Below are 21,523 nucleotides of genomic sequence, written 5' to 3'. Positions count from 1 at the left end.
ACAAAATTTCAATAAATGTTTTAATTTTTATCTCTTCACAGTTCGATTGATGCAAGCTGTTGTCCTCAGAGCTTGTTAAAGGTAAAAATAAAATAAAATAAAACACTGGCAAACATACAGCAAGCAAACACAATCTGCCAGACAACCTTATTATTTATTTGTTTGTTTATTTTGAGGAATAACTTTATTCAAAAAAAGAGACAAAACAAAAAAGTGCATCCAGAACTGTACAACCGTTGTAGTAAATATAAATGATCCATAACAGCAACCTATTTAACATGCAGTAAAAAAGAAAGGAAAAGAAAATGGTAAAAGGCAATATGCAACTTGTCCGTGTAACAAATGACAATATGTTTACAATACTGGAGGGAAATATGATGAAAATTAGATCCTGTACATCAGCCAAATGTACAAATAAACCAAAGCACACAACCGAGGAAAAGGCGCTCCTTACATTCAATGTTTTCTCTCTGACACTGTCGTGGCTCCGCACTTTCCCGTGTACAGGAACAGAACAAACACAGATTTGCAGCACAAGGAAAGAGGACGTATCATAGTTCATCTGACTCAATACATAACAGTTATTTTACACAACCGAGACCATAAATAACATAAAGCAAAGAACAGAGCGTCCTTTTGTTTCAGAGAGAGTCACTTTTGCACATGGCAGACAGATCCTGCAGGAAATTTTAAGAATTTGCAGAATTTGGATCACTTACATTATAGGCATCAAGCTCAAATAAGGCGACAAAGCAATAAACTAATTTTAAAATAGAAATCTCCATCAGTCAGTGCTGCAATTGCTTCGCTTCCAATCCAACTTCTCAGTCAAAGCTGTGTTCCTTCCAGTGCCTGCTCCTGTTAACCTCCCTTTTCCCCTGAAACTTGATCAACACAGAGAACAAAAATAGATACCGGTAAATGCCAGTCTTTCAAACCTATGCAACAGAGGAGTCAGATATTTCTGATCTAAATGTTCCTGACATTATCTGCCACCACTGCGACAGCCGCGAGAGGACAAACGGTTCATCAGGCCAGCATTAACGATCCATCACGATCACGGCGGCCAAAATGGATTTTGTTTTGTCGGGCGGCTAAGGACAGCGAGGAGGAAATGTCAGCTAAAGGCCAAATTAAATCACAGCTCTGTTTCTATAGATAAAGAAAATCAGGAGATTTTAAAATGTAGTTTGATGGGGAGTGAAGATGATATGCAGCCATGTCCCTGCAGTTACATTTTTATTAGAGCAGTGAGGATTTAGAGATGTGTTTCTTCTCTTTTCCGTTGAAAGTGAAAAAGAGACAAGTTTATATCTTTTGATTTTTAGTTGCGGTTCGTTTCAGTTACGAAAGGTTCGACAGGATATTGTTCACTGTTCTTTATAGGAAAGAAGGGTGTGTTATTTCAGGGATGATTGAAAAACTAACCTTGACTCAGTTGTCAATGTCTGATATGTGGTTCTCTATCTGCAAAAGAAAGAAAAATGATGGATAATGACATCAATGAGCAAAGGTGAATTCCTTCGTCTGCCAGCATCTGGAAAAAAGAAGCATTTCTTCAGTGGCGAAAAAGATTTTTGGTTTGTCGTTAGAATAACAGAATGGCTCTGATCCACATGACTCATGCAGAATAAAATACTCAAACAGAACTAGTTAAGAAAAAACACTTGAAAATTGTTCATTCTCCTGTCTTGAGGGTATTTCACACTCCTTCGGTTGAAGAACAATCCGTTGTGGTGCTTCTGAAACACAGACTAGATTCAGCCTCTGAATGGAATGTTGTTTTAGCAAGAAAATGCTTCTGTACTCCCCCAGAGCCCCATTTGTGTTTTTCAGCTATAGTTAATGGATGTACAGGGTTTTTTGCCATGTTTCTTCGCCATTAACCTGTCTGCTACTCCCAGTTATTCAGGTCAACCACCTCAGTTTATTCAACCTCTGATTTCCTCTCCTGCCTGCTACTGATCTGTTTCCCTTCTGCCTGGTCTCCATCATCGAAGGCCCCGGTAATATAAACACCTTTATATTCATTTTACTTTTCCCGAAGTGTCAAACTGTCTTTGTCTGTTGGAACACTGACATAATGTTGACATTATCTGTCAATGGCATTTTTCTTATTTTGGCCTATTAGATAAATTTAAACTGTTGAAAAATGGAAAGTGTTTTTGTTGTAACCTCACCCTTTTTGGACCCTAGTGGTCTGCTGGATCACCATGGAGACACTCACACCAGTTGTAGGATGAATTCTATGAAATGCTATAAAGACTAACTGCAGAACTGGCAAAATCTCTCGCTAATGAAACTATTAGAGAAACAACATTCAAGCACTTATTCAACATTTATTACAATCTGACTGTTCGAGTATTGGTTGTTATTACTGTAAACATCTGTTTTAACTGTCTATTACTCACTGGTCTCACGACAGGTTTCCAGGCAACTGGTTGAGTGCAAAAACAATCAGTGGATTAAATTCTGCTTTTAAACATTTTAAAACAATAACTGACAAAAATCTCAGGTGTTCATAGAAATATTGTTTTTATGGCTGAGGGTTTTGTGCCTGTATCTGAATGTAGTCTCCTCTAAAATCCTGGTTCAGGAAGCTAACAAGTTTCCTAAAATGACAAGATATTTATTTTCCTTAAGGCCAGGGTTTATGAATTTAATCTAGCGAGGAGAACAGCTAACATAGCAAACACCAGAATGGCTATGGGTGCGTGGCACATGTGTGTATTTCTGACTCTCACACACACTCACACACTCTCTCACTCACACACACACACACACACACACACGCACCTCAAACTGCTTCCTGAGACTTTAAATGAGTACTTGGCTTGCTCACCATATCACTGGTGCCTTCATCATCAAAGTCATCTTCGCCGCCGTCCGTCATCTCTCCTGCCTCCACCTCGGCTGTCTCCTCCGCTTCCTCTCCACCAGAGTGGTCTGCTGGATCACCATGGAGACACTCACACACCTCCTCTTGTTTCCTCTGTATCTCTAACATAAGCAAAAGAAGCCTGGCATTCACTCTAAAAGAAATTAATTTGACAATGTATTCATTATTTCATTCACCCTTAAAAAAAATACTTAAGAACTGCCCTTGGCCTCATCCCTGTGCATGTACTCAGACGGAGAGGTTTTCCAGTTACATCTCACAAATCTCACCAGTTTCTGAGCGATGTTGCCTCTCGATCTTCTCCAGCCTTCCCAGAAGAGAGTCAATTTTGCTCTTGATATGTGACAGCTCCTTTTTGATTGTTAGGAGTTGATCTGTCTTCACTGGGAGCAAACATGGATAAAAGGAAAGCATTGATATAAAGACGCTGATGGAGCCACTGCATGTTAAGATTAGGTAAGGTAAGTTTAAAAGTTTTGGACATTTTTGACATGCCACATTCTCCAGATGATATTAATTATTACCTAAATATACCATAGCTTAGTTAAAAAAATGTATGAGGCTTTTTAATTGGGCTTGAATTAAATCCAGATGACTTAAAACTGAAACTATTTACAGTTGTCAGCAAAAATGAAGCTGTAAATAATGATGGCTATTTTTTTTTGTAAATTCTTCAATGAATTTTAAATTTATTTTGCTGCTGCTTCTCCAGATAGGTGATCGATGATATTTCCTAGCTACAGTTTGATGTTTTTGCAGGGTAAATGGATTTCTTCTGCCTGCTGCTGTGAAGAAAATTGCTATTATCAAAGCAATTTTTATCTTTTGTCACAACAGGGTACTCAAGAGCCTAATAAAAGTGCAGAGTTTACTATCCAACAGGGAAGTTGAGAGCTACAACAGGGGGGACAATTTACTGTAAAGAAAATATAAATATGATATAATATATAAGCCTTATGGTAATAATGTCACATTAACAGGAGTGCAAATACAAATATTAGATTACTATTAACTTTTTAAGTTGTATGGGTCGAGGAGGGGAGTCTTGAAAGATGACAAATCTATTCATCAAATTGCATTGAAATATTTCAATTTGTTATCTCATATTTTGATTTCAGATGGGATAAAACAATTACTGGTAGAACACCAAGTAAATGCATGTAAGAGTGCACTGGTAGACACATAAACTTTTGTCTGAGACCCTGATGAGGCATTTTAATTTTCTTGCAGAACACTAACTGATTACTTGGTTGAGAGATTTATTAGCACAGAAATGAAGGCATTGCCTGCACAGTTATTCAGTTATTTCCCATGTTAGAATTGCCATATGTCTGGATTTTCAACTTCTATTGGATAGAAACAACACTTCTGAAAAATATGGGTTTTACCATTGAATTCAAAAGAATCCAATTCAAGATCAATGACATCAGTAGCCTCCACACAATTGATACTGCAAATCCCAGCATACATTTCAAAACAACAGGCGAATCATGTATGGGATAGAGATACTGCTATAATAATAATTTTTTTTTAAAAATTAAGAAATCTGATTTTAATCAAAACCAATTTTTTAAATTCTTCTCATACTTGGTTTGTGCTAAATTCTCTAAGAAAAGCAGCTAAATTCAGACTTGCATATAATGTTTATTCTAACACATTCGGGGATTTAATTCTGACCCCACTGTGATCGAGGCTGACCCCTTTTGCTTTTAGGAAAAAAAAAATAGATTAAGTGAAGGATTACAAGAACCTACATTTAGGGGCTGTAATGGAAGAGCCAACATTCAGCAGACGGGAGGAGGAAGAGGAGGTGGAGGAAGAAGAGGAAGAACAGGCCCTGACTGGGAAGGAGGATTTGGCTCTACGCGTGGATGGAACGACTAGCCGCGAACGCTTGATGGGGATCACAGCCCGGGTGGAGGGCACGACTCGACCGTGGTACTCAAACAGTCTGGTGAAAGATCAAAACATTGGAACAACCTTAACAGAGGCTACAGAGCTGGCTCTGCAGCCGCGGCGTGTTTTCACTCAAACAATGCAGAAGTGCCGTCAAAGCATGTGAACAAAAAGTGGAAGAATTCCTGAGGATATTGCAAGGAGAAGAAGTAAACAAACCAATTAAAATGTCAGAATGAAGATAAATTCTCTTTTTTCCACTGCAAATGACCAGCCTGGGGACTATCTGACATTCAGTACCCATCTATGCAGATAAAAGCATCATTAGAAGGCCCAATGGAGAGGAATAAAAATCTCCTCAATATGACGTTTATTAGGTCTGTGATACTGTGATTAGGTAGACTGATGGACGCCAGGATTCTTAGCACAATGCTTGTCTTTTTCATGCTGTGGTAGAACTGGGAAGTAGAGAAAGCTTGTATGGAGGCAAAATGTCAGGAGACATCAAAAAAATTACAAAAAGGCAGAAAACCTTTTAACTGCCAGGATACATACCTGCTGTAGAAATCATCTCTGTAGTAGTCATAGTCATACTCATAGCCACTGAGAAGATAAGAGACATTTGATTATTCCTGTTTTACACACACACACACACACACGACCTTGTACATTTATCTGTCATAGAAATAATGCATTCCCAAGGCCCTTACCTTAACCCTAACATCTCAGCTCCACCTCTAACCCAGACCCTGTCCCTAACCTAAATCCAATTCCAACCTCAGCCTTAAAAACAATTCTTAGCCCTCAAACTCTCCTTTGAATTTGTGAGGACCATCCCAAATGGCCTTGATCCTAAAAATCTCCTCGTGTTGCTAATTAAAACAGTAGTTTCATATTCAATATGTAGCAAGTACCGGTACAAGAAAAACACACACACCCATGAAGTCAAATCTGCATGTGCACACAAACCTCTAAAAATGTCACCCAAGCCATTATTCTGTTGAATTTACAGTCTAAATTATTCAAACCTTTTTGGCTGACTGAATCTGCTTGGTCGGTTTGTCATGGTGATGTCAGACTATCGTATTGAATCTTATTAGGCAAAATGCAATAAAACTCCAAAATATAACACATATTACATATTGAAATATCAACAAAAGATAATCTTGCATAGTCTTGCATAAATTGTGCAAAATAATGTGAAAATTTTTTTTTTTTTGTAATTTTCCATTATTTGTAATAAAAGATATGGGAGAAAGTCATACTTTATCATCCATACAGTGAATAATAATTATTAGTTTTGTACATCCCTCACCAGTTAAACTGACTTGGCTACACAGAATGATTCCCATCCTGCACATTTTAATTTGAACTTCAGTCAATAGCAGCAAGTTTAGACATCTATTAGATTACCGTAGCTGCTTTTGCTCATGACAACTGTGAATCACGCCCAATCGTGAGTGTGGATTTGTGAACACAACATCTAAAAACTGGCCCAGCCGACCGGACGTCACGACCGACCCCAGTGAAATGACGATCAGACTTATAACAGTGAGGCTCGTGTTGTGTCCATGCTTCTCCGACATGCAGCCTCTCTGAACAGCTACTGAAATCCCAGGTCTACACCGAGACAGTCTTTTCCTTCTCAGCATTTGATCATCGATTTGAGGATCTTTTCCTTGTTTTTGCATCTCTTTATCTTTAGGGAGCAGCTGTGGCTCAGTGCAGAGCCCTGAAGGTCGTGGCTTTGAGAATTCACCACGGACGCCATGACTTTTGTTATCTGTCCTTGGGCGCTACCACTCATCGGCTGGGAGCACGGAGGTGAATGCAGCCTTGTAAAGATGACCAGCTGATCACGAAGCATCTTTGATATTTAAGTCTATTTATCATACTGCTTTTTCTTTCCTTTCCTGTAAAGTTGTACTGTGTTTTTACCATTTTTCCTGCAAGCCATCATTTGTATTACTTAATTACTTGGACAATGACAGTATTTTGTAATGTGACCAGTGATACATTGTCATTGTCATTGTATTCTATTCTATTGTATTCTATTTTATAATGCAACATGCGTCAACAGTCTTCAGGTTTTATCTTCTTATTTAGCTCACACATAACATATCATAACATCAAGGTAAGTAATTTAATACGATTTATTGTGAAATAAACCTGTGGCCTTTTATATCTGCTTTAACTGGCATGCTGTGGTGTTATCCCAATAAACATCTGGAAACTCAGAATATTAATAGCAGCCACTCTCTATTTTAAACTGGATTAGAAAGAGCTCTATGTCAGTGCATTTTCCATTAAATCTGCCTTCCTGTGGTGTTTACTGTCGTTCTCTGATGCCTGATGAGTCATGCATGTCATGATTTGCACTGCGTGATATGATTACACATATTCCCGTATTTAACAATGGAAGCAGGGAGCCAGACAGCTGTGTGGTGATGCTCATGCTGGTAAGCATGAGTAATTTGCCTTTTCAATCCGGGGCAAGACAGGAAATGACAGAGGAAGATCGTCTACAGTGCAAACAGCTGCTTACCTTAATCTTCTCAACTTCGGGTGACGACGAGGGACGCTCAGATAAATGTAGAGTCAATAAATGTGCTGAAAGGCTGTAAGGTCGCAGCATGTTGATAAGTGTTCAAATGTAGTGTGTTTGTGGTGCGTTCAGTGACATTTCCTCTCCCTTTGATTGGTTGAATCAGCTTTTGTCTGAGTAGAGCTCCATGCTCCACTGATTTAAATAATGAGTTGAGGAGTTTGTTGAATACGTTAATATTTTTGTAATAATGAGTTTGTTTCCTTTTGATTTGGGGCATTTCTTGCCTGTGCCTTCCCCTTTCTGACTCCATGTGTTCTATTCCTTGCTTTATACTGTATGTCCCCTTCCTCATGGATAAATACTGCGTCCTCCTTGTCTGATCCTTCTATTAAACCTATTTTTGTGTTTCTGTTGCTCATGCCTGACAAAGCTAATGAATTTAAAACTGCAACACTTTTTCCTTTGTTGGTTCTGCTAGTCAGACGCTACTCATCTGCTTCATTGCCTAAGCTGCGAATATTTGACAAAGGTTTTCCAGTCAGAGCTCCAGATGCCACGTCTTCTGTGTGTTTAGCATTCGGCAAAAAGGACAACAACACCAAACAGATGCACATATATAACTGAACTATACCCAGGCCTGAACACAAATATCAATGAACAGCGAGATTGGAGGCAACAGACCTGTAGAGGGACGACAGAGGCCTCTTGGAACCCATCTTAGGCCTGTATGGTTTTGGTTCTCCTGCCATGTTGATGTCTAGAAACAAAATAAAATGCTTTAACAAGGAATTGTATTTTATTAAAGCTGATAACATAAAATACACATCCTGTGCTTTCTGTAAGTCAGATATAAAGGATGGGGGTATTGCAAAAACTTTGATATAGATATTGATATAAATCCCTTTCTATTTGATATAGAATATAGAAAGAAACACATACAAGACACTTAATATTAAACAACTGAGGTTAAGAATCCCAGCAAAACTGCTTAAAACTGTGGATTTTGTAAATAAGAACCAGCCCAACTGCTTCCAATCTTCGGGTTTTCAGCATTTAACTGAGCATTCTGATGATTCCGCTTACAGTGAAAGCAGGATCCCTTTTGAAAAACCACCATGACTCAGATCGCTCTGGATCAACATGGTACTTCCTTTTCTGCAGCGTTTGTAGTTTCCCTCAGGCTGCTCATTATAGTCACAAAGACTAAAGACTAAATTAGTTACTCTAAGAATTGCCTTGAGGTGTGAGGGTGCTTGTAGATTTGTCTCCGTATGGCGGCTCAGAAACATTCCAGCCTCTTATGGATGAAGGAAAAGCCCAAATGGAGACTTTAATTGACTGGTGAGGGTGATAAAAGGTACTCGGACTACTGGGATCAGGATCAGTTTTCTCCTTCTGTGGAATTATCAAACAAGAACTTTACAGGCTGTTGCGGAACTGCTGCGACTCGCTAATACGCCTAAAGATCAACTGCTGCAAATAGTTAATAATTGTCGTTATAATTCCATTAGGCTCACTGCTGGGATTCAAGGATCCATACAGGAGTAAAGGGCAGAAATCCGTACAAGGAAACAGGCAGTCGATACAAGAGAAATTAATAGAACAAGAAATGAGCAGGAAATATTTGATGGACTGACTCATGGAAGAGGCTTTCTTATTCGCCAATATTTAAGAGGTTCACTAACTTGGCAGATGCATTCAGACATAGTTTTTGGCTCAGAAAACAGATCATTTAGAAGTTCGTAGAATGATATTAGATGATAAACTTTTTTAAATTCTTGAAGCATTTCAGTTGATTTACAGAAGATTTAAAAAAGAAAATGATTTAAAAAGTTACTGAGACACTTAAAGGGTCTTTCTGTAAGACTTCAGCCCTCATCAACTCATCCGTGCACGTCACATCAACACGACTGACAGTCTGTGGCAGCACCTGCCAGAAGATCGCCCTGTATAACACCAGGCCTTCAGTCTATTCACTCAGCCTCGCTTTAGCCATGAGAGCAGTCCAAGGTCACACTGGCAGAATGCAAACAAACATCCAGCTCCGCACGCACACACATTCACACACGCATGCACCCCCGTATGAACGCACATACATTGAACAGCGTTAACACGTCATAAATCAACAGCTGTGGATCACAAACCTCAAAGATCAGACGGCAGCAATGTCACAGTATGAGTTCAGTCAGTTTAGACATGTCCAGCATCAGTCTGTGCACTGAGGGCGTGAATAAAAGAAAGTAAAATGCCTCAGATTAATCTATACCAGAGGCCTTCTTTGTGTTTCCCTATTTCTCAGTTACGCTCTCCCACAGCTGCACCTTAGTCTGAATCATCCTGCACATTAAACACGTTGCTACCTTTGAAGTCCCCCCTGCACCGTTCTTCGTTTTTTTGCTCGCTCTCCCTAATGGACTAATGGACTGAGGATGTATTGGTGGCACTCAGGTGTGCAGGGACAGCCGTGTCATTATCGATGGTCTCCGGGAAGATGTGTGGAATGCGTCACATTGGAAATTGCGCTCACTCCTCCGCTCCCCTGCAGGGTTTATCAAAGAGGCAGTGAGGCACTCTAAAACACCGCCACCTCTTTGCAACCAGACCCCAATGCCCAGCCACTGATTAATTGCCCTCATTGTAATAACATACAAAATATTGAGGATGTGTGCTCCTGTGTGGGACTTGATTGCAATTACATTTAAAACACAGAGGCTGGTTAAAAAAAAACCAAAAAAAAACACTGTTGCTAAGCAATAGCTAGTATGGACCTTATTCTGTTTATTGTATCAACTATGGCACTGAGAGGGGGCATAAAATGTTACTTTATAGAAGAGACTAATTCACAGAGTACCAACAAAGGCTGACACATACAACCAGAAACCCTGTGCCTGATTTATGGGAGGTTGTTCTTTCTAACCAGAACTGGAGAAATGATGCTGTAAAGATTTCCTTTATTGGGGCACACAAACATGACCAGGTTTTATAAATGACAGTATGCAATGGAAATATATCATAACGTGATGCGCTGTGATGACATGGAAGCAATATAATGAAATGTATTCCATATGATGATGATGTCCATATGGATGCTTAGAAAATATTTTTATGATACAAAATGGCCCTGCTTGTTACATTCTGTATCATTTGCAGCTGTGGAGCAGTTATGAGGGATCTCGCGGTGGGACTGGATGCGATTGACCTTTGCCTGCAGAATGTAGCTGGTGTTCCATCTTCAGAAAGATATGAGGGCATAAGGAGGTGAAACAATCACAGTCAGCACAGCAGACAACACCATAATGGTCTTATTTCATAAAAACTAATTAAGTTCCTGCTGCAAAGAATGGCTCTATTATGACAAAGTGACTATATGTTCATCAGAAATTGCACTAGTACGACCTCAAAGTGTTTCCGTGCTTCGAGAACCGGAAAATATCGATTCCTTTAATGTTGACATGTTTGCTGTTTTTTATTTGTGTTGCAATCTGGACGCCCTGCATCTTCACATTCAATACGAATAAGGTTCACAACTGTAGAAAGTTGAAAACTTTTACTTCTAGAACAAGTTACTTCCATTTCAGACATCTCGGCTGTCAAGGTTCTCTACTTTTATTTGTTTTCAGGTTCTCCTTACAGCTCCAGATGGCACAAACAGGGAAATCTGTGCAAGCCTCTCCACAATCAATCATTTATTACCTCCACCAATAAGGGAATGTGACAGCCGGCATTTGTTTGGTTGTTTGCAATATAACTCAAAAACTTAGGAACAGATTTTAATCATATTTTCAGGAAACGTTGATAATGGGCAGAGGAAGACCTGATTAAATTTTGGTGATGTTCCGGATTCCTGAGGTACGCTGACCCTTGATCATGCACAGAACAAAACCAAGAGGCTTTGATCATGAAGCAAAACAGCCTACTTTTATTTAACCTTGTATTTCTACTGCCTTAATACTGTATATATGGTTTATATGTCATGTGTGGGGGGGAATGTGCTGCTTCGCAGGGGTCTGAGCCCTCTGAGTGTTTCTTTCTATAGTTGGATTAATGTCGTAGGTGGAACAAAAACAGGACTTTTAGAGGGCTACAGCGCGTATCTCACATACGCAGACGTAAGCGAGATGTAATGTTTTCACCAGGAAGGGTCAACATCGAGCTATCTGAGGATGAAAGAGGGTCATAATTGTCAGTTCTGCTTCCTGGGTTTTGAATGATTAATACAAATGCACAGCTTCAAACATGTAGGCCAACATTTTCAGCAGTTTGTATTCAGCCACATTTTTTTATTCATGCCTGGTCTAGTTTCACAGACAGTCTGAGGTGGAAAGAATGTTTTTACACTCATCTGTGTACAGGATGAAAGCCGTGGTTGGTGGCATTTTAGCTGAATGTCTCCCTTGGCACAGAAGTGCACGCATTCAACACTTTATGGGAGGCCGTGAAGGGCGGAAACACTAAAATGTGCACACGCATGTACACACTGGAAACATACACTTTATTGAAAATGTACACCAGCACACTGACAATCTGCACACATTGAAATCCTTGCAGACAATGTGAGTGCCTGTAAAACTATTTCAGTTCCCCTGGATGCGTTCAGGTAGGAGTAAAGGTGAGGAGCATAAATTACATTTGAAATGCAATAGCTCACCCTGTTGGTTAGGGCAGTGGGTTTCAAACTGAGGGGCGCGCTCCCTGTGGGGGCCACAGCCATATGATATAGGGGCATTGAGCTAATGTGAACAGTTTCCACAGTGATCCGACCACCTTAAAAACACCATCAAGGAGGGAAGGAGTGTATCTAAACAATACACAAACAATTCTATTTACTACCAAATACTACAAATACTACTACAAGTTTACTACCAAAGTTTACCTACTACAAGTTTACTACCAAATACTACCAATTAAACACAAAACATCTGCACAAGGCAACCTTGAAGCGGCTGCCGAAGACCACAAAAATTCAAGACTAGATGTTAAACATTGTAGCAGAAAAAATGGTTTTATTTTAGGGACTTGGCAAATAGACTTTCAAGAAAATATGTTGAAAGCAGCGAATATAATGCAGTCATAATTTAAAGGACATAGTTGTGCTTTGAATTATCGCAATTAAAAATTGTAATTTTCAACTGTAAAAGTGAAGTTTTCCCCTGGTTTTCAGCATGTTTAGAATAATTTTCTCTCCAAAAGTGGGGCACTGGAAAAAAACTAGTTTGGGAACAAAGTTTGGGAACCACTGGGTTAGGGGATTTTGGACTGAATATTAATCCTAGAACTGAGCATGTGAGGAATTGTAAATAAATCCATGTTTGATCTTAATAGCCTTGATTTTATTTTGTGTGCGTGTGTGTGTGTGTGTGTATTTTTAGTGTGTACATTCACATATTTGAATGTTTTCACTCTAAACAGCCTCCTGTAACACTTTGATCCAGGACACTGGATCCCTCAAGAATACTTTCATCAGCACCTCAGGAGCCACTGACACAGTTTGGCTTCATTCATATTAATAAAGCAAAATTACTTGTGAGCGAGTTGCCGTGCTAATGTACATGCACACGCCAAGTGTGTGTTTCATTGACATGTGGGCCTTTGAGGTCTTTGTTTCAAGAGGTGTGTGCATGCCATACACACATCGAACACACAACAAACAGTGTCACTATACTTGATGTCTAGAGAAACACAGACTGAAGTTATATATGTAAGAATGCCTTTGAGAGTTTGAGAGAAACACAATGTCACTGATAAATGTGCTCTAGCTAATACAACAATGGGAGTAATTAGCAAAATCCTAGAAACGCATTTCCTCTCCAACTTAATGCTCGGACATAATCTTTGGCAGGCAGAAGATCCCTCCTGGCAGAGATCAAACTCCATCTCAGCCACAATACATATCCTGAGAGCAGCTGAACAGTATTTGATTAAGAGATCATCCAGACACCTGTGTGAATACAAAAGCGCGACTAAGAGATATCCTGCGTGACAGCTGTCACAGATTCAATCTACAGCCCGTTTTCACACTCCAAGTCTGACACGGGGTGGGGGTAGGTGGGGACATCAATAATCTTCCATCTCAGCTCAAGCGCAAAAGAGTTCCAGCTTTTCATTACACCTGAGAGTGTGTTTTTTTTCCTCCAGCAGGGCAGGGTGAACAGCAGGTTACAGAGTTGTTGTGTGTGTGTGTGTGTGTGTGTGCGTGTGTGTGTGTCTGTGCATGCCTAGAATCCATTTCATTCTGACATGCCGAATTTACTCATAAAAAAGATGCATCCATAAACTGTAATCCTAGATATAGTGTGTGTGTGTGTGTGTGTGTGTGTGTGTGTGTGTGTGTGTGTGTGTGTGTGTGTGTGTGTGTATGCTATATTAATTGTAGTAATGATTGAATTTTAAAACCTCAACATCACAATAGTTGACTATGGCAAACTTCTGCTTTAATTGTGTATTTACACAACACAAAACGGCACCATGTTTACAGAGGGATATGGAGAAATTCAGCGTATTCATCATTCTTCTAAATATTGTAGGCAAAGATTTCTGACTGTAAGTTAATTAGGGTTTTTGTTTTACCCAGAATATTTTGAAGACATTTGCATATTTACTGTAATAATATCTGAGTCGTCCACTGGAGAGTAGAACATCAATTACATTAGTTTTACAAGTTGGATTTCGGAATTGTTTGCATAAACACTTACTAATGCCAGAGTGCTACACTGTGACACATTAGACATTGCCGCAGGACTAATTTCTCTCAGGAAAAGAACCTGCAGGTTTCAGTCTCGGATACGGAATTAATAACTCAGGAATTAACAACTAACAGCCTGACCTTCCTGATAATTCCGCCTATTTTACACTTTTGCTTTCTTGGGGAAAAATGTCACTTGGCAGGACAAAAATTTGGCAGTCAGTCCCCATTCACCGGAGTCTCTCCTAGTATTAAGGACTGAGCTGTGGTCCATTAAACAGATGAATGTGAATTGCTAAATGTTGGGTTCAAGCAGCCTTTATGTGTACTCCGTTGGCATTTTAATGATGACCTTGTTGTCTAACCAAAGGACACCAGTAAAGATGGTAAACTGCTGCATCTTACGTGATTTCTGCATTAACAATTCAATTGAACTTTATTGGTATCCCGTCTGTTACAATCGCAATTGTCTCCTGCCATTTTACAGACACCCAGACCGCGATCCTGAAACAAGAAACAGTCAGAAGGAAGAACTCTCCTTTAACAAGAAGAAATCTTGGGCAGGACCAGGCTCATATGAAGACACCCTCCTGTTGATGAATAATCATCTTATTTCCAAGGACTCAGCTACTTTTCTTTATTAATATTTCCTGTTTTTTTCTGACACATATATATTGTTATTGGCTGACCTTAAGTGTTTTCATTTATAGTGGTGAAAAAACATAATCATCTTATTTCCAAGTTGTGATATAATGGAAACGGTAATTTAGCTGGTTACAGCTGCAGACAAGAGCACATACTCATAAATATGTGCATAACTCACATTTTCAAACAGTAGAAAAAAAACCTCAACATTAAATCTTGAGGGAACAACATGCCAGTTGTGTCAGTTTAATCAATTAACAACATTTCGCTCTAAACACTGATAAAAACAAAGTGAACGTATACTGGCATATAAAATATGCATGAATATGGAGACATAAGCATATAATTTAAATATTCGCCCCACCTCAACAATGAAGCACTTTTGTAATTACCACTTCCATCCATTCACAGTGCACCTCCATTACGTATAGTGCAGACAATTAGAGCAAAATAAATGCTGTGCCCTTTAGAAGGCACTTTACTGCCTGATATCAGGAGAAATAAAACGCCAGTAATTCCAGTAAAAAGCCCCAAAGCAGCATGAAAGTGAGATTACGCGGCCTGATTTAGAAAACATTTATCTAATAAGGTGGATAAATAGCTCCATTTCTCAAGTCAAATGACTTTTTGGCCTTAAAAATGTAAAAAGCTCACGGCTGTGATGCAGACAGAGATTCCAACCACGCAAACACAAAGACGCCGCAAAGACGCACTTCGCACTTAACACAGAAACTCAAAAGAAACGCTGATTGAAACAAAAGGCATCTGAAGCGAGGCGGCGCAAGAGTAGATGCAGCAACTTTAAGCCGTCAGCAGACGTACTCACATCTCTGGTTGCGGCGCCTGCCTTTGTACATGGTCATCACGTGAGGGAAATCACAGGTGCCAACACTGCTGAGGCTCAGCCGACTTCCCCAACCTCTCTCTCGCCAAATGTAGGCAGAGCGCTGGTGCACTTCCAGCTCCAGCCTCACAGCCCAGCCGTTTCAGACCATACCAATAGTCAAACTATTCCAGGGGGAACTTTCCCCTCAAATACTCCGAGCTGCTCCGAGTGCTGGAGCGCAGGCTGCACTAAAGAACACCCCGCATCACCCCCTTCTTCCAACTCTGTGTAGATTAGGAGATGGGAAATGACAGAACAGTGTCAATGTGATCTTTTTGGGGGCGCAGTTACATCTGACCGGTTGACTGTTGGACGCGTTCCCCCACAGAGAACTGAGGAGATCTTTTTTTAAAAGGTGATGGAGGGGGGATTCTAGGTGAAGCATCAGAGACAGAGATTTAAAAAGAGTTTAAACTAAAATTAAATTGATATGGATATATGTTTGTTATTCAAATCTTTAAATATTAAGATTTACAACTACAAAGGAGGGATTTTTAACTCTTTAAAAATTTAAAAATAGCACATTATGGACTGAAAAACAATAGATCAGACCCATTTTGAAATCTCAGATCCACAACTTGTTGGAATAAATCCCCCTTAGCTGCCAAATCTACCACTGTAAACAACAGACACTTTAAAACTTGGCAATAATTTTGTACAGCGACTTGTAGTTATGCTTTAAAGTTAAGCGCTATCCAGGGGGTGTGTAAGTAATGACAAACTGGGACTTGTAATAGCCACAGTATAGGACTTGTTGAGCTTGTTCTTTTCTGTGTAAGACGGCTTTTTCACAACATTGAACCTGTTACACAATTTATAAGAAGAGTGAGGGTAAATTGATGATGTAGCACAGCAGCATTTATGTCTTTAAAGCAAAAGAAATGCAGTAGATCGGTCTTACATCTTTAAACATACTGTATATTTAAATGTATACCCAGAGATGTATATTTTAATAAATAGCTATTCATACTGAATTGGATGCAAGGTCTCCACTCACCAAAAAATGTACATCAGGTTCTGGATTTTGAAGGTCTCAGAGGTCATTGAACTTCTAAACCTGGGCTATAGAAATAAAACTGGCCTGACTTAATTTCAGTCAGTTAATTATATTGAGATTTATGGCATCTTTATTCAACAGTTTTACTATATTTCACTGGTAAATTATTTCAGAAACTGTTGGGAGTGATATTAAAAGGATTTATTACCATTTAATATGCTGGTAAAACTAATTAGTTCCTTGGTGAATAACTCTCTGTAGCCTAGCATTCCAAATTCAGGACGTATGTTCTCAAGTATTTGGTTGCTATGGCTTTCTAATTGGTCCAGGCAAGAATCGGGTGACTGGCAATTTGCCACTTCTACTTTCTATCACCAGAAGAGATTTTTCCAATAAATCTAATTAATCTGGAAGCCTTGGGGAAACAAATAAAATACATTACAAATGTCAATCAAATGATGTTTGTGCATTCGAGTATAACTGCCAGGGTGAAATTTACAGGCTCGAAGGACACGAAAGCTAAAGAAGCACAAGAAACATTAATTCCCAACCAAGGTCCACTATGAAATCAAAGATGTTTCATTTAAAGTCAGTTTGGTTAAGTTTCAATAACTATTTAACTAACTGAGTTATATAGTTTTGGTGACTGCATTAAAAATGGTAAACCATCGTATGAAATCACACATGTTGTGAAAAGCCTCTCAAAGACTGAAAGCAGGTCAGCGTGGATTCATTTGAATGTGCTGGGTGGAAGCAGCCTGTCAGCACTGGTCAGCTCACCATGTGCCGTGTATAAATAAGCAGAATAAGCCTCACACAAACAAAGATGAAGCCTACAACAGGAGACATTTCTCTGCTGTGTGACTCTCTTTTAAAACCAAAAAAAACACACCTACAGTTTCACCCGAGTGTTAAAGCCACAGTTTCACCCATTGAAAGGGAGTGAGAGATAAATCCATAAATAATCCAGAAGTGGAATTTAACAAGTGAATGGGGGCTTTTATGACCTTAAACAGAAACTCAGCCTTCCACTCATCTCTTCTCTTTGAATGATTCGGTAGCGGACGGGCTGAGTCCTTCAGGAACAGGTGAAACAGCAGAAGCCCCAGGGAGGAGGCCGCCTGCTGATTCCCCAGCTGCTGCTGTGTTTTCAGGCCAATTCTAGATGACGGCTTGTAATTGTAATATCTAATTACACGAACATGGGGCTTGCAGCTGTCTTTCTCACTCTCACACACGCACATTCACACACAAAGACACACCCTGACATCTTAATAACCCCCAGGTCCTTTGTTCCCAATAAGAATAGAGAGGAAAGTAAAAGCTTCAGAGAGGCAGCGCAGTTGCATCGCTTCCTCCAGATATTCTGGAGTCAAGTGTCGAATATTAAAATGATGGCTAGAATTATCAGTGAAAACAAACCATCGGGATCATCTAGGTCTGCACAAAGCTGTTTCAGCGGTTTCAAACTGCTTTAATGAATCGGAAAAATTTGGCTGAGCGATGAGAGGAATTAAGAGCTGATTGGACTGGCGGGTCTCTGAATGATACGGAGACTGTTATGAAGGAAAAAACCAGGCGTCCCAGTAAGGATAGAGCTGGTTTCTCAGCTCCATCTAGCGTCCGTCTATATGAATGAGGTGAATCTATCAGGACTGAGCACAGTTTTGTTTGTTTGTTTGTTTGTTTGTTTTTGTTGGACACTGGACAGAGATCCTTGTAAAATTAATCAATATGAAGCAAAGAACACCCACATACACACGAAACCTTGGATAAATAATTCAACAAATAAGATCATCACATTAATATTAGTTTATTTTACAAGGAAGTCTTTTTATTTTAAGTTAAAAGTCTTTTTAATTTGTGAGAGATCGTCTGAGGGCTAAAACTTATGGATTTAAGGTTGAGGTTAGAATTGGGATGTTAGGGTAAAGGAAGGGTTATGGATACGTGTCTCGTCGATGAAAGGCCTCACAAAGATAGAAATACAGAGATATGTCTGTGTCCGTGTGTGTGTGCATATATATATATATATATATATATATATATATATATATATATATATATATATGCACACACACACACACACACACAGACACACACACACACATATATATAGTTGCAGTATGTTTTTGGCCACTGTGGGGCGCTGTAGGACTACAACGAGCTGCCTCAAGCCCAAAAGGAAAGGAGAGAATTCTGCTCTGAAGAATTACATTAAATGATCATTTCCAAACCTAAGACCAGAACAATTGTGCAGTTGCAAAGAGTCATAAAGTTTGGATTTCTAATCCCTGTTTTTCTCAAGAATCAGTTAAAGATTAGGTTTTTTTTAAAATGACATCCTTGGTTCGACTCTGATCCTCCTGTAACGGGTCTTTTCCGACTCACGTCTCTATTGTGTTAAATTTGATAGGAGAGAAAAACTTCACTTCGAGTCTGTGTAGAATCCTCCCCACCTCTGGCAACAGATTTCCAGAGTCTAATCAAACATAAAATTCCTGTTTTAAAGATAAGAAGAGAGGATTAAGTTTGCAGCGGATACAGAAAAAGTGGTTTCCATAACACAATAAGTCATCGCTGGAGGTCCCTTTTGTATAACTCTGATATCACACTAAAATATTAAGGTAACAACAAAATAAACCACAACTATTTACCCAGGAATATAGCTGTCAATGTGTAATTAACAAACACATTTTTAGCCATTAAATACCATAAAAACATTTAAAAACACACACAAAAAGGAACAAAAAGCAGATGATCAATCACGCATATAAATACTAAATATAGATTTTCTTTAAAAAGCCATTAGCAGATATGAGGGAGGAAATCCAAATGTCTTCTACTGGATGAACCTTTTGCTTTCCCCTCCTGACGGGCTTATCAGCTCCTTCCACACCAACATGTCTCCAGTTCATCTCCACTTCTAATTGCTCAGTGTTCACTGAACCTGCCGCATGAAGGTAGTTTCACCCGAATAAGCCAGACCAGAAGGACATGCCGTAATAGCAGCGTATAGGCAGGCCTGTGCGAGTGTTCCTGCACCGATTACACAGCAACATGTCAGATTGTTTGGCGACTCAGCCTGCAGCACACCTCCAGTTCCATGTATAACCTCACACCCACCAGGAGGAGCCCCCACCCCCCGATACAGATCCATGTCAGCCAGGTGTGCCTATCTCCCGTTATTCAACATGTCTGCTATCTTCACTAGATAATCTGAGTGTTTTGAAGCGCGGCCGACCAGACTCGACACATTTTTCCATTAGTGACCGGCCGCTGTGAAACAGCGGGTTGAGCTGACAGCTGATGCCTGTTTCAGTCATTCACCAAGTCGGCTCTTCCACCCATACGTCCCTCTGCCCGTCATGAAGAATGTTTGCCGGATGAAGAACCTTTGCTAATTCCATACAGCCGATGCATATTTCTTCAGTGTCTATCTTTATCCAGCACTTGGCCTCAGACGAGATGCATTTAATCTGCTGGGATTGCTATTAGTCTGTCCCTTTTACTGTGCGCTCAAGACCAACTGTGAAAAACCTTTTGAAAAAAGGAAAAAAATGGAATGCGATTTGAGTTCTGTCGTCCTTCGGGAGTCACGCTCTTACTTGAGATATCAGCGTGGATGTTGTCGCCTAATGTAACTGACGATGTCAGTGTGCATGACAATGAGCGGAGGCTCTTTGAATGGATGCAGCCGTGCAGACAGCAGACCTAGATTTATGTCAACAGCAGCCTGGATACTTCTGTCTGCTGTTTCGACATGAATGTGAATGAAGAGCCGGTGGGTTCCTTGATTAGAGGCTCAACCCCGTGACACTCGGGAAAAATGGAACAGCCCACTGAATTAGTTATAAGGAAGCAAATAAAAAGAAAAAGCCACGGAGAGACGCTCCGGCTCATCCTGCTGCTGGATTATTTCAATGATAAAAACAAATACTGTAGGTTGCTACCACAAAGCAACAAACGGACTCACAGCAGAAGCCCCCTGCTGGGAAAGAAATACGTCTCATTATTTTCCATCTTGAAAGATACATCTGGCCAACAGAGAAGGTTTTTCTCTATGATCTCATCTTGAAATCTGTTATGCTCCTCATCTCTGATAACCAATAATCAAACTGTGAGCAGCAGCCTCGCACAGGCATCCGTACCCACTTCTGTAATGATGTTTATAACAACTTGGGCCATTATTTTCCTCTTGGTCTCTGTTATTTGGATGTGATTTAGCTCATTTGGCTGTTTGTACGAAGGAATATCCACCTCCGATTTTCTGTCTGCTATCGTCGATGGCAACAGTCAGTCATTTTTGATTACGAGGTAATAGAAATCTTGTAAAATGGCACCCAAGGTCACTCCATCCAGTTACTTATGGCAACGCGGCTTTGTATTAATACAATATATCCACATAATTGCAATGACAAAAGCACGGAAACACAAAAACAGGGATCAGAGACATGACCCCAGCAGCACTTCACAAGATTTATGACTTTTAGTTTCCACGCAGCTGAATTTATACCAATCAATAAGTAATATAGGTAAGATTTACAGGGAGCCACTGAATGCACCAGAGGATCGTGCATCAATTGGTTCCTTGTCTGTCTGCCTCTCTGTCTGCCCATATGTCCGACCGTCTGTCCATTCTCGATCGCCACACACTGATCCTGGCAGCTGCAGGCGTATCAACCGACAGCTTTCATTAACCATATTGTTGGTGTCCATCCATTATGACTCCTCTGTTGTTTCTTTACACTTTAGATTTGCTCTAAACGCCACTGCAAACTGTTATGATATGATGGGTGCTTATTTGCCGAAAAAACGCAGTCATGGACTGATGCGCTGATTTTTAACTTGCCATCATGCGTTGGATGATGCTAGCTGTTCAAAAAAAAAAACAGCAGTCTTTAAAAAAGGATTATTGTGCTTTTGAATTACACGGTCTAATAACAGATACCAGCCGTTGCAAACCAAAC

At 39.8% G+C, this 21,523-nt stretch overlaps 1 protein-coding gene across 2 annotated transcripts in view; it reads right to left on the bottom strand.

Moving 5' to 3' along the window:
* Positions 1-21,523, bottom strand: part of LOC101078197 (RNA-binding Raly-like protein) — a 33,402-nt gene continuing 11,879 nt past the window's right edge. For both annotated transcript variants that reach the window (XM_029831101.1, XM_029831100.1), the window contains exons 3-9: positions 8,025-8,100; positions 5,351-5,398; positions 4,654-4,850; positions 3,169-3,282; positions 2,843-3,000; positions 1,429-1,467; positions 1-884 (exon numbers count right to left, since the gene is read on the bottom strand). In XM_029831101.1, the coding sequence (XP_029686961.1) occupies positions 1,435-1,467; positions 2,843-3,000; positions 3,169-3,282; positions 4,654-4,850; positions 5,351-5,398; positions 8,025-8,100 (626 nt within the window). In that variant the 3' untranslated portion in view covers positions 1-884; positions 1,429-1,434. The remainder of the gene's footprint in view (positions 885-1,428; positions 1,468-2,842; positions 3,001-3,168; positions 3,283-4,653; positions 4,851-5,350; positions 5,399-8,024; positions 8,101-21,523) is intronic.

The sequence above is a fragment of the Takifugu rubripes genome, chromosome 22 (assembly GCF_901000725.2).
Source record: "Takifugu rubripes chromosome 22, fTakRub1.2, whole genome shotgun sequence".
NCBI lineage: Eukaryota > Metazoa > Chordata > Actinopteri > Tetraodontiformes > Tetraodontidae > Takifugu > Takifugu rubripes.
This window is presented reverse-complemented; position numbering and strand designations above follow the sequence as displayed.